Source organism: Triticum dicoccoides, chromosome 4B (assembly GCF_002162155.2).
Source record: "Triticum dicoccoides isolate Atlit2015 ecotype Zavitan chromosome 4B, WEW_v2.0, whole genome shotgun sequence".
NCBI lineage: Eukaryota > Viridiplantae > Streptophyta > Magnoliopsida > Poales > Poaceae > Triticum > Triticum dicoccoides.
Genome location: NC_041387.1, coordinates 172,331,752 through 172,348,482, shown reverse-complemented (window position 1 = coordinate 172,348,482; position 16,731 = coordinate 172,331,752). Strand labels below are relative to the sequence as shown.

The 16,731-nt window shown below is 44.8% G+C and overlaps 3 protein-coding genes across 3 annotated transcripts in view; 2 read left to right on the top strand and 1 right to left on the bottom strand.

Annotated features, from left to right (window-relative positions):
* Positions 1-6,134, top strand: part of LOC119295628 (long chain acyl-CoA synthetase 6, peroxisomal-like) — a 12,857-nt gene extending 6,723 nt beyond the window's left edge. The window contains exons 15-24 of the mRNA XM_037574066.1: positions 3,416-3,545; positions 3,627-3,745; positions 4,192-4,315; positions 4,410-4,496; positions 4,672-4,775; positions 4,853-4,938; positions 5,246-5,332; positions 5,438-5,524; positions 5,597-5,729; positions 5,845-6,134. Of these exons, the coding sequence (XP_037429963.1) occupies positions 3,416-3,545; positions 3,627-3,745; positions 4,192-4,315; positions 4,410-4,496; positions 4,672-4,775; positions 4,853-4,938; positions 5,246-5,332; positions 5,438-5,524; positions 5,597-5,692 (920 nt within the window). The 3' untranslated portion in view covers positions 5,693-5,729; positions 5,845-6,134. The remainder of the gene's footprint in view (positions 1-3,415; positions 3,546-3,626; positions 3,746-4,191; positions 4,316-4,409; positions 4,497-4,671; positions 4,776-4,852; positions 4,939-5,245; positions 5,333-5,437; positions 5,525-5,596; positions 5,730-5,844) is intronic.
* Positions 6,135-6,655: 521 nt separating this feature from the next.
* Positions 6,656-11,289, top strand: LOC119293512 (U1 small nuclear ribonucleoprotein 70 kDa-like). Its single transcript, XM_037571972.1, has 3 exons — positions 6,656-6,783; positions 10,491-10,747; positions 10,824-11,289. Exons 2-3 carry the CDS (start codon positions 10,493-10,495, stop codon positions 11,130-11,132), a joined length of 564 nt encoding a protein of 187 aa, XP_037427869.1. The 5' UTR covers positions 6,656-6,783; positions 10,491-10,492; the 3' UTR covers positions 11,133-11,289.
* Positions 11,290-13,154: 1,865 nt separating this feature from the next.
* On the bottom strand, positions 13,155-14,357 carry LOC119292605. Its single transcript, XM_037571390.1, has 4 exons — positions 14,345-14,357; positions 13,949-14,261; positions 13,766-13,864; positions 13,155-13,682 (listed from the first exon to the last, which is right to left on the bottom strand). Exons 2-4 carry the CDS (start codon positions 13,961-13,963, stop codon positions 13,155-13,157), a joined length of 642 nt encoding a protein of 213 aa, XP_037427287.1. The 5' UTR covers positions 13,964-14,261; positions 14,345-14,357.
* Positions 14,358-16,731: the final 2,374 nt, after the last annotated feature.

The window sequence follows — 16,731 nt, the reverse complement described above, 5'->3', positions numbered from 1 at the left end:
CGTATGCAATAGCATTGCATTTGAAGAAGTGGAACACTAGAAAAAAATGATAATCCAAATCCGTGTCTTGAAAGTGTCGTCGTAGCATGAAGAGGTCGTAGCATGAAGAGTCGTCAAAACCTATCGAGTCAAGCCGAAGGGGTAACGAAGAGATGGCACATCAGAGGCATAAAGCATTGCATAAAAAATCATAGCCCACGACAACCGACGGCGAAAGAAGCTCGGCGGCTAAGGCACATTGGGCATAGATCGACAATGAAGAAAGAGTCCAAAAAATCCTATAAAAAACAAGGGCAAGTAGGCCACAAAAGTTGTATAGAAAGGATCAGGACCAGAGAAAGGCTGACGGACAAAGGTATGGTGGACTTGCATGGCATAAGAAACACAAAATATCAACGGATTTGGTGGACGCACCGAAAAACAAAGAGAACTAGAAAGAAAAAACACACACGAGACGTAGATGCAGGTGCCATCGTGTTTACAAAATAAACTGTAGAGAACCTAGTGCAAGTAATATGTCTGCTCACAAGAAGGGCCAATGGTAATTAAGAAAACAACAAACAGAGATGCACGAGTGCTACGTTGTTTAGCAGCAGCCAGCGCAGATAAGCATGCAGCAGCAGCAAGCGTAGCAGGAGATAGCAGCAGCCACGCACACGGGCGTACCGGAGCAGAACAACACCCGCTGCGGCCAAGGGTGCATGCAGCAGCAAGTAGCGCACGTGCGGAGCAGAGGCAACGGTGGCCAAGAGGAGCACACGCGGGCGGCGGGAGACAGCTGCGTGGGACGCACTCGGAGGCGGAACGGCAACGGCTGCAGGCTCGATCTGGAAGGGGCGCCTGCGAGGGCCACAATCTGGACGTCATGTGTGACGGGATCTAGACCACGGCCTTGGGAGCATGGATTAGGAACCTTCTGGCCTGGGAAACAGCCGACGGATCGAAGGCAACATCCTGGAGAAGGGTGGCACGTCATTGTGCGGGACAGGCAGCGCCCTGACGGCCACGCGGAGACAACAACCTGGATGAGCACCGGCGGAGTCGTGGCTGTCCAGCGGCGAGCGTGTAGAGGCCCAAGTTGATGCAGAGGAGTTCCACCGGGGTCGAAGGAGACAACCACGCTAGGTCTTGGAGCAGAAGCAGAGGAAATCTTCATCGAGAAGAGGTGGATCTAGAGAGAATTCACCGGATGAGCACAGGAGACGTGCGGATCGTACAGACCGAAAAAAAAAACGATCGAAGAGCAGGGATGAGTTGCGGTGTCCGGAGGAGACCTAAACCTAGGCTCTAATACCATGTTATGATGCAACTTATCTCTATTACATAGCCCACATGACATATATATATTACATAAGACTTGAGGTGCAAGGAAAGTAAACATAGTCTAATAAGGAATCCTAGACTAATACTAATTCTTCCTAAGTGTTTAGACAAGTGATGGCTGTTAAGCTTCATGCACTAGCCAATGCAAGCAAAAGTTTGAACTATGGGAGAGGGTCGGACATTACACTCCAACACGTCTATGCTCCTTTGGAGTTATGACGTGGGCAGCGGAAGTGGGGGTAGACCGCAATTATTTACTGCGTTTACTGGGTTTTGAACCCTGAACCTCTTGGTTGTAAGTCATATGCACCTCACCAGTTCACCCATCAGCTTGAACTAATGGAAAGGGCTAGGCAATCCACATATACACTTCAACACCCCCTCTCACGTGTGATACGGGAAGTCAACACGTGAATAGACTTAAGAGGTATGGCTCAAGAGGCCTATACGTGGACACAAAGGGGGTAACAACAATTTATCATAATTTGTGAAAGCCAGGACTGGAACTCAAGACCTTGGGCCCTGATACCATGTTAAGCTTCATGCACTAGCCAACACAACATGAATTGTGAAAGCCAGGACTTGAACTCAAGACCTTAGGCTCTGATACCATGTTAATCTTCATGCACTAGCCACCACAACCAAAGTCCGAACTGATGGAAAGGGCTAGGCAATCCACAGATACACTTCAACAATGGCGACACTGACGACTTTCCAATTAAAATAGGACTGCACCAAGGGTCAACTTTGAGTCCTCCTTTTTGCTTTGGTGATGGACGAGGTCACAAGGGATATACAAGGAGATATCCCATGTGGTATGCTCTTTGCGGATGATGTGGTGCTAGTTGACGATAGTCGGACGTGGCTTAATAGAAAGTTAGAGCTATGGAGACAAACTTTGAAATCAAAAGGTTTTAGGCTTAGCAGAACTAAAACTGAGTACATGAGGTGCGGTTTCAGTACTACTAGGCACGAGGAGGAGGGGTTAGCCTTGATGTGCAAGTGGTACCTTAGAAGGACACCTTTCGTTATTTGGGGTCAATGCTGCAGAAGGATGGTGATATCGATGAATATGTGAGCCATCAAATCAAAGTTGGATGGATGAAGTGGAGCCAAAGCTTCTAGCATCCTCTATGACAAGAGTGCCACAAAAGCTAAAAGGCGGGTTCTATAGGACGACGATTCAACCTGTGATCTTGTATGGCGCATAATGTTGTCCAACTAAAAGGCAACTTGTCCAACAATTAGGTATAGCAGAGATGCACATGTTGAGATGGATATGTGGTCACACAAGTAAGGATCAGATCCAGAATGATGATATACGTGATAGAGTTGGGGTAGCACCACTTGAAGAGAAGGTTGTCCGACATCGTCCGAGATGGTTTGGGCATATACAACGCAAGCCTCCAGAAGCGCATGTGCATAGCGGACGGATAAAGCGTGCTGATGATGTTAAGAGAGGTTGGGGTAGACCAAACTTGACATAGGAGGAGTTCGTTAAGAAGGATTTTAAGGACTTGAATATCATCAAAGAACTAGCCATGGATGGGGGTGCGTGGAAGTTAGCTATCCACGTGCTAGAACCATGACTTGGTTTTGAGATCTTATAGGTTTGAACTCTAGCCTACCCCAGCTTGTGTGGGACTGAAAGGTTTTGTTGTTCTTGTTATTCTTGTATATGTATATACTGATTACGTGATCGTCAAATATAGCTGGCAAGAGAAACATAAACGGTGCAGTCAGCCATTTGGACTCTGATAAGCAAATGATCTTCATGTAGGTCACTATTTGTGAAATGAAATAGGGTTATAGGCGCGGAAACGGAAGCTGGAACCCTTTATAATGACTTCAGAGTTTCCTATCCTAGAGCATGTATTGTTAGTACACTGAAGCTTGAGCTAGTAATCCTCTTGGGTTAGTTACACTGAAGCATGTAACTCATACACTGAAACTTGAGCTAGTCTCTGAATTACCAAGAAGTTCTCATTGTACTGAACGATGCATTTTAGCATTTACTGAACATCATTTGATTTAATCTTATTTACCACCAATACGTATAATGAATGAATATTTTTACTCTTAATGTCATTAGGACGGAATCCATCCCCAGTGTGGGATAAGTTGGTATTTAACAAAATAAAAGCTAGGCTGGGTGGACGAGTAAGGGTTATGTCTTCAGGTGCTTCTCCATTGTCGCCAGATGTAATGGAATTCCTCAGAATGTAAGCTAACTTCATTTGCCCTCCCTTAGTGTGGCATGATGAAGAACCTGGCTTTATTAATCATAACACTTTCTTTTATAGATGCTTTGGTGGTGATATTCTTGAAGGCTACGGAATGACGGAAACATCTTGTGTCATTACTTTAATGGATGTTGGTGATATATCAATTGGTCATGTTGGATCTCCCAATCCTGCTTGTGGTAAGCTCCATTTTTCAGGCGCGGAATCAGATATGCTTGGCTATAGTTGTGCTTATACAGATGCTAATTGCCCATGAGGCCAACTTAAAGCAATAACAGTATACAGAGAAGCCACCCTAAAGTTATGACACACTTGCATGGATTTGATTATTTTGCAATGATGGTCATATTTTGAAAGCTGATGTTACTACAAAAATAGTTGCATCAAAGAAACTTATACCATATAGTCATTATTTTATATGGCATTTGTTTTGGAGTTACTTTTAAGTTCTTCAATTTGTTTGATTCTGCATGCTGATTGGATTGAATTAAATTAGTCTAATTGTTGTGAAAGATATCAAATATTCTTACTCATGTAACAAATGAAGCCGTGTTCCATTTGTTTCGTAATATTTGCACAGCTCACTCACACGCTTTCATAATGCAAACCCTGTTTTCATTTTCAGAGGTTAAACTTGTGAATGTCCCTGAGATGAACTACACATCTGAGGATCAACCATACCCTCGTGGAGAAATATGTGCCCGGGGACCTATAATATTCCAGGGTTACTATAAAGATGAAGTTCAAACGTAACTTGATATCCTTACCTTTTGTTAAGTAAGATTTGATAAATGGCTCATGTAATTTGTCAAGTGATATACGGATGTGTTTTGTAACATGCAGCAGAGAGGTCATTGATGAGGATGGTTGGTTGCATACTGGGGACATAGGTTTGTGGCTGCCTGGAGGGCGCCTAAAGATTATAGACAGGTAAAACTGAAAGACACTCCATATTTCCATGAGGCTTTTATTTTACTTTGAGTGCTGTATCTATTGGATCTTATCTGTCTGTTGTTTCTATACTCTCCGCATGTCTTTCCCCTGGACTCTGTTTAGTCTGGCTTCTCTTCCTAAATTACTATTTTTTATATCTCCGTTCCTCAAGGAAAAAGAACATTTTCAAGTTAGCTCAAGGAGAATACATAGCTCCGGAGAAGATCGAGAATGTTTATGCCAAGTGCAAGTTCATTGCCCAGTGCTTTGTATATGGTAATATCATGATTTTCTATTTGCTGTAACTATTAATGTTGGTCATGCATATTTTGAATATGTTGGTTTGGATGCAGGCGATAGCTTTAATTCTTGCCTAGTTGCCGTCGTAGCAGTTGAGCCAGAGGTGTTGAAGAGTTGGGCTGCATTAGAAGGAATCCAGGTAATATTCGTTGATTGTTGCATACATGCATCACCTTCTCCTAATCTCTTAAGAACACATAATCAGAGTAACCCTAACTAGAAAATACCAATTATTTGGAAGTGTAAACCATCAATATTTTTTTTTCCTCGTATGTTCGGATTATGAATACTTTTTTCTTTTGCGGGTCCAGATTATGAATACTGGAACAGTGAATTATGTGTAATTACGAAAATACAGATCCTATTTCCAAAACCAGAGCTATAAATGAGACTCTAGATATTTGTGTTGCATGTTTATGCTCTAATTTGTCCTTGCTAACCTGTAGTATGAGGATTTAAGACAGCTCTGTTCTGATCCCAGAGCAAGAGCTGCTGTGCTGGCTGACATGGATTCTATTGGGAAGGAAGCACAGGTCTCTCTCTTAACTGTTGCTGCACACTCTCCATAACTAACATTCTCTATTCTGGAGGTGATCGAATGATTCCTGATGATATTTCTGTACTTATTGTTGTATCAGCTAAGAGGTTTTGAGTTTGTCAAAGCTGTTACTCTTGTTGCTGAACCATTCACACTAGAAAATGGCCTCCTCACCCCAACATTCAAGGTAGGCCCATCAATTCTGTTTGAGTGGATTGAAATGCAGGAATGCTGACACTTCATTTCCGTACTTTTTTAGGTCAAAAGACCGCAAGCAAAGGCGTATTTTGCAAAAGAAATCACAGATATGTATGCACAATTGCTTGATGCAGAGTCAGCCAAGCCTAAGTTGTAATTACACAAGTAATGGTCAAAATAAGCAGTCAATCAAGGTAGGAGATCAAGCTTTACAATTGTTCAGTTCATAGCATGAAATAAGTGGCTGCCTTGTACTGACGCGGCAAGCAATGTGATGGTAGTTCTTGAACCTGTCCCTCCCATGTGCAGGAACCAAAACTAATCTTTCCAATCAACAACAGCCTGGGACAGTGCTTAGTGCAGTTAATTTGATTACTGTGGTCAAGTATAACTGAATGAGCCCAGCATATGCATTTTCTTAACTTATTCCCCCCTTTTTTTACAGTACACGCATGTAACATTGTAAGGATACATAGAATAACATATTGGCGCCCTAATCTTGATCTGCTGTATCTGCAATATATTACAAGGAAAGCCAAGTGTACGCAAAATCAGGAATTAAGCTGCTGTGCGTGGTAGTATATGATAACCACACGTCAGTCTTAATATTTTTAGTTTGAATAATCTAGAGCCAAAACGAGAAACTTTTGTTAAAGCATTACTCTTATAAAGAATGCTGGAGGACCCGCCTCATGATAGCCTACCGTGTGAGAGCCCTTCGCGTCGTCCGTTGTGCCTGAGCCTCGCGGGCGGGCTCACATTGGCTTCCCTATCGCTTTGCTTTGCAGCTCCTGCTTTGGAGCATTGCCCATCCTGTCGGCGACAAGCCGACAATCAAACGTGTCTTCAGCCTCAATAAGTGTGTGGTTCGTCGTGGGCAAAATTACTGTTCTGACCCTTAAGGTAAACTAAATCCCGATTTGATCTCATTTCAATTTTTTTTTCGTTTCTGACCTTTTTTGGTGACGCCAAGGTCCCTGGCGTCTGGGTTACGAAGCAGACGCCACGGTCCCTGGCGTTTGGCCCCTGGCCCGCACTGCCCGCCCGCCCGTTGACCTGCTGACGTGGCAAAGGGGCCAGACGCCAGGGACCGTGGCGTCTGGCCCCGGTAAGTGGTTAACCCCACCGGGAGAGTGTGTGGGTCCCACCCCACACACTTTCCCCAATCCAGCCCGAGCTTGAAGAAGAGCTGCTGCCTCCCCACTCTCTCTCACCCCTCAAGCTCCCCCCTCAAATCCTCTCCAAAAGGTACATCCCTTAGGTGGATCTTTCCATCACTTTGTTGCTCTTGTTAATCTCTCCCAAATCATCCAATTATTTTTTGTTAAGTCTTGTTATTTTGGTTGCATTTTATACATGTTGGTGGAACCCTAGTTCATGTTTTCTCCCCCTTATGTTAGTGTGAATGGCTTGGTTAACTTTGATAATATAGTGCTATGCATGGTGTGTAGTAGGAATATATGTTTGTTGAGTAGAAAGATTGGGGGTTAGGGTTAGTTAGTGATTAGGGTTAACTTTGCTTAGTGTGTTAATTAGTGATTAGTGATACTTTTGTGGACATCATCAATAATTTAGTGTTGATATGATTTGGATATAATAAGATGTATTTGGATAAACACCAATTCTCATTGAGGTCTTAAATGCATTCATGTAATTTTTAGATGGAGAGACTTGTTAATGTTCATTACATTGACAAGGAGGCATTCTTGAGTAACAATGCCGACACGGGTGAGGAACCATTGGTTTTTGATAGAAGCCCTAGCTATGAGGATGTTGTTGCAAAAGTGAGACAAGTCTTGAAGTGGATGGACACCAATGTTGATGTTAAGTTAATAGGAAGGTATGATGTTGGAGTTGGAGCCAAATCTCGCTTGAAAAGTATGCCTATCACCTCGGATTTGCATTGGGATGTATACAAGGAAAAAGTATCCCAATCGGAAGACAAGTCACTTGAATTGTTTGCCACCACTGAATCTCCTCGGTTTACCTTTGATTTGAACCGGCATGTCTCTTCCCCAATGGATGACATGAGCGAGAGGACAATGGTGCCACTTGTTGAGCATAGGGTTGTGGTTGATGCCCCCAATGTTTATCCCCCACCATGTCCCCGTGTACCAACTATCAAAGCAAATGAGGTTGAGTTGTATGCCCCCAATGCTTCTAGCCAACCACCAACTAGCCAAGCAAATGAGGTTGAGTTGTATGCCCCCAATGCTTCTAGCCAACCACCAACTAGCCAAGCAAATGAGGTTGAGTTGTATGCCCCCAATGCTTCTAGCCAACCACCAACTAGCCAAGCAAATGAAGTTGAGGTGATTGCTAGTGACGGAGTAATTCAAGAGGATGAAGATGCTTATGATGACGACGAAGAGCAAGAGGAAGGGTTTCATGGCAATGATGTTGGTGACTTGGATGTGTACATAGCGCAAAAGGACATGGATCGTGACTTGCCTTTTAGGCGTCAATATGCGTATGACTCGGATGACGAGGGTCCAGTTGAACAGTTGGACGAGGATGGATTCACAAAGGAGGAGAACCAAATCCACTTTGAGCTGACGGGCTTACAAAAAAGAACTCACTTATTTAAAGATCTCGGCCTTGCCCATAAAGTTGTTGTTGACGGTGGAATGAGAATGGCGGCGATTGAGCCAACACCATGCCCGAATCCAGGAGAACCAAGGGTGGAGAATGAGGACGAGAATGCTTATTTGAAGAAAGGATTGAAGTTTCTGAGCTTGCCTATGCTGAAGTTTTGGTTGGCTGACTATGCCATTCGAAACCATATGCCAATTTATGTTGAGCACTCCGACATGAAGTTGCGTTACACCGTGGTGTGTGAGCAAAAGGAATGCACATGGAAGGTTCGTGCAAGAAAGCTTAAAGAAACCGAAGAATGAGTGTTAACAAGTTGTGATACCACTCATAGATGCAAACCGCCATCGAAACGACTTAGAAAGACACACTGTCAACTCACATCTGAGTATCTTGGATACAAATGGATGAAAGACATAGCCTTTGATCCCACTGTGAAAGTGAGGTTTCTCATGCGGACGGTGAAAAAACAATTTGGTTATGAAGTCAAGTATGGGAAGGCATGGAAGGCAAAGGCAAATGCTATTAGGATGTTGTACGGTGGTTATGAAGAAGCATACAACCAGCTCCCAAGGTTGTTGGCCGCCATTGCACATAGGAACCCGGGCATGTTTCATGTGGTCGAGGATCACGAGGGAGTGTTCCACCGTGCCTTCTGGAGTTATGGACAATGTGTGGAGGCGTTTCAGCATTGTCGTCCGGTCTTGTTTATAGATGGCACGTTCTTGACCGGTAGATATAAGGGCACACTAATGGCAGCAATGGCGCACTCATCAAACGACAACGTGTTGCCATGTGCATTTGCTTTGGTGCCTTCCGAGCACCAAGACAACTGGGAGTGGTTCATGGGTCATGTTAGGCAAAACGTGATTGGGGCTAGGGAGGTATGCATCATATCGGACCGACATCATGGCATACTCAAGGCAATGGACATTGTTATTCCAGGATTTCCAAAGCTTCACCACAGATGGTGCATGAGGCATTTCGTGGCCAACTTTTACCGGGCATGTAAGAGCAAGGAGCTCAGCAAAGACCTTACCCATGTATGTGTGGCCTTCACCACCCAAGGTTTCGATGCTCGGTACAACAAACTCTTTGCAGCGGTGAACGAAGGGGGAAAAGACTTCTTAACTAGGAATTTAAGCGAGAAGCACAAGTGGGCACGCGCTCATGACGATGGTGGTTGGCGATATGGCGACATGACGAGCAATCTCGTAGAATGTTTCAACAATGTGTTGAAGGGTGCTCGTGCTTTGCCGGTGACTGCAATAGTGGAGTACACCTTCTTCAAGCTTAATGAGTACTTTCAGAGGCATTCTGAAGAGACTGCAAAATGGATAGGTGAAAAAAAGGATTATCCGGAAAAGGTTGATGAATGGTTGCAGTTACAAGCAAGCAAGTCTTCACGACAACAAGTTATCGTATTCGATAGACTTGAAATGATCTATCAAATTGATGAGCCAGGTGGCACAACACGAGATGGTAGACAATATGGTGGTGCTGCATTTGAGGTGAAACTGAAGACTCGGTGGTGCCAGTGCGAGAGGCCTAGTAAGTATCATTGGCCATGCTCGCATTTGATAACGGCGGCGAAGGCGAGAAACATACATGTTAATGATGGAAAAACCGTGAGGATGCAAGAACTCCATGTGGAAGCTACTAGGTTGACATGGGCGCCAAGATTTCACCCTTTCTTGGACCAATCACAGTGGCCTGAGTACCATGGCCCTCATATTAGGCCAAACCCTCTTCTGAAGGTGGAGACGAAGGGTAGAAGGAGAACTAAGAGGTTCAGGGGTGATATGGATGACCTGGCTGGATACACTGGCATGAAACAATTTGGTAGCGGTCATTTCATGGAGGCTCCTGACATTATCAACTGTGGGGTGTGCGGTGAAGGGGGACACAATGAGCGGACATGCAAAAAAAAAGAAAACCAAAAAAAGAAAAACAAGTCGTGGAGGCGGCACCGATGGTGAAAGAGGTGGAAGAGGTGACGGTGGTGATGGTCGAGGAAGAACGAGTGTCAGAGGTGGTAGTGGTGGTCGTAGAGGGAGCACAAGTGCTAGAGGTGCTAGTGTTCGTAGAGGGAGCACAAGTGCTAGAGGTGGTGGTCGAGCTAGCACAAGTGCTAGAGGTGGTGGTCGAGCAGGCACAAGTGCTAGAGGTGGTCGTGGTCGAAGAGGAAGCACAAGTGCTAGAGGTGGTCGTAGAGGAATGGTTGATAATGGATCGGCCTTCGGTTATTTGTTTAATCCAGATGGTTGATCTAATAATAATGGTATATTATTTGTTCATACAATTCCTAGCATTTATGCATTTGCTCTCTTAATGTCTTGTGCTAACAATTGTTCTTTTTGTAGGCATGGCTTCATCCGGTTCCAGGACGAGGCCACCGTGCGCGGACCAAGAGGACATGCCGAAGACGTGGTTGGAGGCCAGTTTGGACAAGAAGAAGGAGAAGGATGTGCCCACACCACCATGTTGGTGTGGTGATGTTTGCAAGCTGAAGGTGTCCACTGACCGCAACAAGTCATGGACAGAAGGTAGAAGGTTTTTCGTGTGTCCCAACTATGCACATGATCGTCGAAGGCCAACTAACGCATATGACATACCACCGGTATGTTAGGTGTACATATAGAAAACATCAACAAGTTGTCACTCATATGTCTAACAAAATCATGGTTTATATGTAGTCCCCTCCTCCACTTTGCAAGTACTTCACTTGGATAGATCACGAGGTACCAAAAGATATCCAAGAGGACCAACGTGCAGATTGGTTACGGAGGCAGCGCCTATTCGAGGAGTCCTATGCACGGGGATTGGAGCGGGAGCGTCGTGAGAAGGAGGCTCGTGAGCGCAAGAAGCGTGAGCAAGAGAGGGCACGCAAAGAGAAGGCGGCTCGTCAAGAAGAGAGGGCAAGCAAACTTGCAAGGGCTCGCGATGCACGAGAGGAGGACGAGGCACGTGACAAGAAGGGAAAGTGGCCCCGGACTACTCAGTAGACAAATGGAAAGGCACCGGCGTCGATGATGAACTGTCGAGACTTTGTTTAATGTATGAACTTATTATTCGAGACCTTGTGTGGTCATGAACTATTTCTGTCATTCGAGACTATTTGAGATTATGTGCAAACTATGTTCGTCATTCGAGACTAGTTGATATGCTTTGTTCATATTTTTGGTTGAGAGTAGCATGCTTTGTTCATATTTAACAGTGTTTGCTAGTTGTTGCTAAGCAAAAACTTTAACAAGCTGTGTGCAAAAACACCAGGCCCACACCCAGACGCCAGGGTCCCTGGCGTCTGGCTTGCTTTGCTCGCGTAGGTGACCGGACAGGCTGTCTGGTGTGTCTGATGGACAACCAGACGCCAAGGTGCATGGCGTCTGCCTCCCACACCCATACGCCAGGGTCCCTGGCGTCTGGCTTGCTTTGCTCGCGCAGGTGACCAGACAGGCCGTCTGGTGTGTCTGATGGACACCCAGACGCCAAGGTTCATGGCTTCTGCCTCCCACACCCAGACGCCAGGAACCCTGGCGTCTGGCGTGCTTTGCTCACGCAGGTGACCAGACAGGCCGTCTGGTGTGTCTGATGGACACCCAGACGCCAAGGTCCCTGGCGTCTGGTGTCCAGAAAGCATTCTTGTCTAATGGATAAGATTCGAGTGGATAAGATTTTGGGCCCACCTCTACACCTCTCATCCATTCATCTCCACCTCTACCCCTCTCATTTCACTCATATCCACCCACTCTCACCTCTAGCCCTGCCAACGTCACTCCCTCGTCCAGCACCCTAACCCCCCCCCCCTCAGATCTCTCACAAATCGGTCTGGTTTCACCGTTGGATCTTCAGGATTTCGAGACTAGAAGGTAAATCAACTCCACCCCCATTTTTTGGTTGGTTTAATTTATCATACTTTTGTGAAAACCCTAGTTTGTTTTCCTCGTGGTTTAATGTATCATAGGTTAGCTACTAAGAGATTTGTGTGCTGTAGATGGCTAACGAAACTCAGTGGGTGCTTAGCCCTGTTGTTCATGTGCATGGCTTGTCTCCATGTATTGTGCAAGTTAGTCAAGTGGACCTCACTTTCGATTGGTTGAAGACTAAATTCATGTTGAAGCAAGGGTTGAAGGAAGAGGATTTTGTGTACTACGTCAGCAGGAGGAAGTCAGATGGCCCCGGGGAAAGAAAATTGGTTGACATAACTGATGATGACAAGATTCAAGAAATGCTGGAAGAATGGAAATGGAAAAGGGTTGTTGACTTGCATTGCTACAGGAAACCGAGTTATATGTGATGTTCATGTCGTTTCAACCATCGTGGTCATGAACTACTTATGTCATTCGAGACTATTTGTGTAATTTGAACTATGTTTGTAATTTGCTATGTCATTCGAGACATTGTATCATAGACCATCGTGGTCATGAACTAAGTTTGTAATTTGAACTATGTTTGTCATTTGTCAACTATAGTGTTATGAAAAGACTATGCAATGCTTATGTATGTATGTTATTCGAAACTACAAGTGAAAAGACAAAACTACAAGTGAAAAAGCAAGTATTGTCTGCACCAGGACCAGACGCCAAGGACCCTGGCGTCTGGCTCCCCTGCTTTACCCTGTTTCTGGTGTCAGTAGACTGCCAGACGCCAAGGACCCTGGCGTTTGGTCGCCTGACTTACAGCCAGACGCCAAGGACCCTGGCGTCTGGTCCCCTGACTTACAGCCAGACGCCAAGGACCCTGGCGTCTGGCTCCCTGTGCATATAAATGACTAAGTACAGATTTCATCATTCATGTCAAACATTCATATAAACATTCATATAAATGACTAAATCACAGGAAACAACAATTAACATAAATCACATCATTCATGTCAAACATTCATAGCAACTTCACGAATCCGATACAACTTAATTCGAACGGCAACAAGTTCATGGAAAGAAACGACAACAAGTTCATGGAAAGAGACTACACCAAGTTCGTCGAAACAAACTAGAACAAGCTCATTGAAACAAACTACAACAAGCTCACTTCTTCCTTCCTCTCTTCACGATATCTGCAAGTGTATGCTCCTCCTCTTCGCTAGCCTCATGCTCCTCCTCTTCGCTAGCCTCCTCTGCCTCTGCATCAATGTTCGACTTATATCTTTGCATTCCCGCAGGCATAAATTGATGAGGATACTCCGGACTATGGAATTGAGTGTTCCATATCTTCTTTCTACTTTTCTGGCCCGGTGTCTTAGCTATTGCTTTGCCTTTTTTAGAGCGGGCATTGCCTTGTGTCGGTTGTGTAACCTGTGATGGTTGTGGAGCATCAACATCATACTCATGATCCTCTTGATGTGTTGCATCATACTCATGCTCATCATGATGTGTTGGCTCCTCTTGATGTGCTGGCTCCTCTTCATTGACCTCCTCCTCTATGTCCTCTTCGTTCTGGACATAACGCCGTTTATTAGCTCTGGCGGCGCGGCTACCTGGTGCATACACGTCACTGGACTGAGCACCATGGCAAGAAAGCATAGCTGCCATCTTATGGAACCGCTTCTTGAACTTCTGCGACAACACAAAATATGCTATGATATGAGATGCAAATAACTAATCCGCGAAAAAAACTTTTATAATATATTGCGACTAACCTCCATCGTGCTCCTAAGAGTCCTCTCAGATAATGCACCACCAGGTGGATGACTCAGTGCAACATTGGCATCGTTGACGCACAGAAGCAACTCTCTGCCCTGCAATTCATGAGCACACCAAACTTATGTATTTGAAAGAAGACAACATGATACAAGTATGTTAGAATAGGTCAAACAGACTACCATTTCGTCATGCATCGGTGCGTAGTCAACATGAGCCCCTCTGGTGTCTCTCACAGCCGTGTTGAAGGTATGATAACCTTCTGCAGTCTCCGGGTCTTCAGACACCAACTCCGACCACTCTTCGTGAGTCCAACCTGGCTTCAGCTTTAACCGGTAACGATCCGCATACCACACTTGATACTTCTGATATGCTGACTGATTGTGAGGTCTATTCTCTGATTGCACTAACGTGTCTCTTTGATTCCAAATTTCTATCCACGCACGGTGTTTGTTTGCCCAATCCGATATATCCTGATTGTTCCTTCGATCGAACCTACAAATGATGCACGAGACAAAGCATTAGCAAACATTGACTTATTCAATGCTCTACTACATACTCAAGGCATGCTTGCTTACCGATGCAGAGATAGCATTTCTTCCTTGCTCTCCTCAATTGGAATACCTTGTCTTTTTCCAAATTGTCTTGCCACACGGTCTACAAAGTGCCACTCGACTGCGAAGAAGCATATCATTGGGCACCTCGCCCGCCAAAGATGGCTATCACGCGTGCACATCTCATTAAGATCAAAGTCACGATCTTCCACATAAGGCAACCAATGTACCTGCAAAACAAAGAGATACATGGTTAGCTACATAAGTTTCATTCTTGACTAAATTTTATCTCATCGAACTACTCAAAACCTGCTCAGCAGTCAAGGTGTCCAGCTCGTTCATATAGCACTTGTATCGCACATGCGAGCTTCCTGTGTAGACAGTCACTTGTTCCCAATAGTAAGCAAGCGTAGGGCGCCGATATGGATCATCATCATGCAACCCGTCATGATTACCCCGTGGGTTTGCCATGAGGGGGTTCTTCAAATCGGGCCGTCCAACCGGGATCCACTCCCACATCCACACGGATAGGCTCCAAACAAACCCAGACAATGAGGATGTACCTCCCTTCCTCCGACACGCCAAGTCAAGCTGCAATCAAACAAACATGTTACATATGGAGGCGCATGACAAATGCAAGATAAATGGTTACAAATATCTCTTACCTGACGATACAAGTATGCTAGTGCGGCCGAACCCCAGCTATACTGGGTATCCCAGTTATTAAGTGGCTCCAAGAACATCCAGAGGGCTGAGTTCCCAGTTGCATCTGAGAAGACTACCTTGGTTAGTACATACCAAAGATAGGCCCGCGCGTACTGCTGCACAACCACGTCATTGGCATCTTGAGGGCAGGGGTTGGTGTTTCCTCTGACCAGTTTTAGCCAAGAATGCCTCACTTTCGCGGTATCGGCCTTGCCTTCCTGAGGGCCCTCGGGCTGAACGCCAATTAAATCGGCAGTCCGTTCTCGCCAATTACCCACGCTGACACGACCGGTAACAGCTTGTCCATTGATAGGAAGGCCGCTTATCATAGCCATGTCCTGTAGGGTCATCGTCATCTCCCCACATGGAAGGTGGAAGGAGTGAGTCTCCGGCCTCCAACGATCCACAAGTGCGGTCAGCGCCGCGTGGTTCACCGGCGGAGCGCGTCGCTTAAACTGCAACACGAATGGGAGAAGACCCAATCTCCGAATGTAAGGCTCATACCGCGGGTCGTAATCAAAGTCATCAGCGGAATGACCCCTCATGCGCATAGCAACTACAACCTGCAAATAAAGTGATGTTTTAATAATCAATACAAGAACACAAATGAGAAACAACGAAAATTGACCCAGTCTTGCTTCTTACCTGTCCATTCTCAATGGCACGAGCACGATGCTCCTTATCCCACTCATCGATTAATCCGTCATACCAAGGTCCATCACCATCCGCCATCCTACAAAAAAATTCACAAATATCTATGAATACATGAACAATATCAAACAATTTCCTTCTCCAAGTTTATGCCATATGAAAACACCACCATTCTTCTCAAACATAACCACATCATTTCTTTCTTCTACATATGCACACATATCATCTAGAGTACCAACTTTCACCATCAAATATATTTCATAATCATCATCCGCCATTCTATTGAACAAATCATGTCACACACAATAATCAAATTTCATCATCTTTTTTGCATAAAAAAATTTGCCATCTATATATTCAACTATATTGTCATACCACTTCACATTTTTCTCTTCTTCATATGCACACATAAATATTCTCAAACATACCAACATCATCTCAATCAAATAAATTTGTCAAATAATATGGTGTCACATATGCAAATACATATCATCTAGAGTACCAAATTTCACCATATCTTTTGAAAATATATTATGCCAACAATAGGATTATCTACACATACACACATCATCTATCAAACCAAATATAGTATGCCAAAGTCTATTTTACATACACAAATCATATATTCATCACCCCTCTTAATTCAAAAAAAAAATCCTATGGACAACATATACACAAAACCGAATTGATTTTACCTACATGTTCAACTACACATCATCTACTGCCTACCTAATCATCTATCAACTACACAAAATTTCCTAAAAATAAGAAACCATCTACTCATCTAACATCACCTAGTGTTGAATAATGCATCCAACCAAAGAGGGGAAAACAAAAACAAATTGGAGGGAATGAGGGAGAATACCTCAAAGAAGCTTGGGGGGGTCAGATCTGTGAGTTTGAGGGGTTGATGGAGTAGATCAAGGGGGGTGGTGGTGGGAGGGAGAGAAGGGGCGACGAACTGCCCCCTGTTCGTCGAACGGCCACAGAGAAGATGAGATTGGGATGGGTGGGCTGGCCCCGCGGCGTTATCCACTTACCGGGGCCAGACGCCA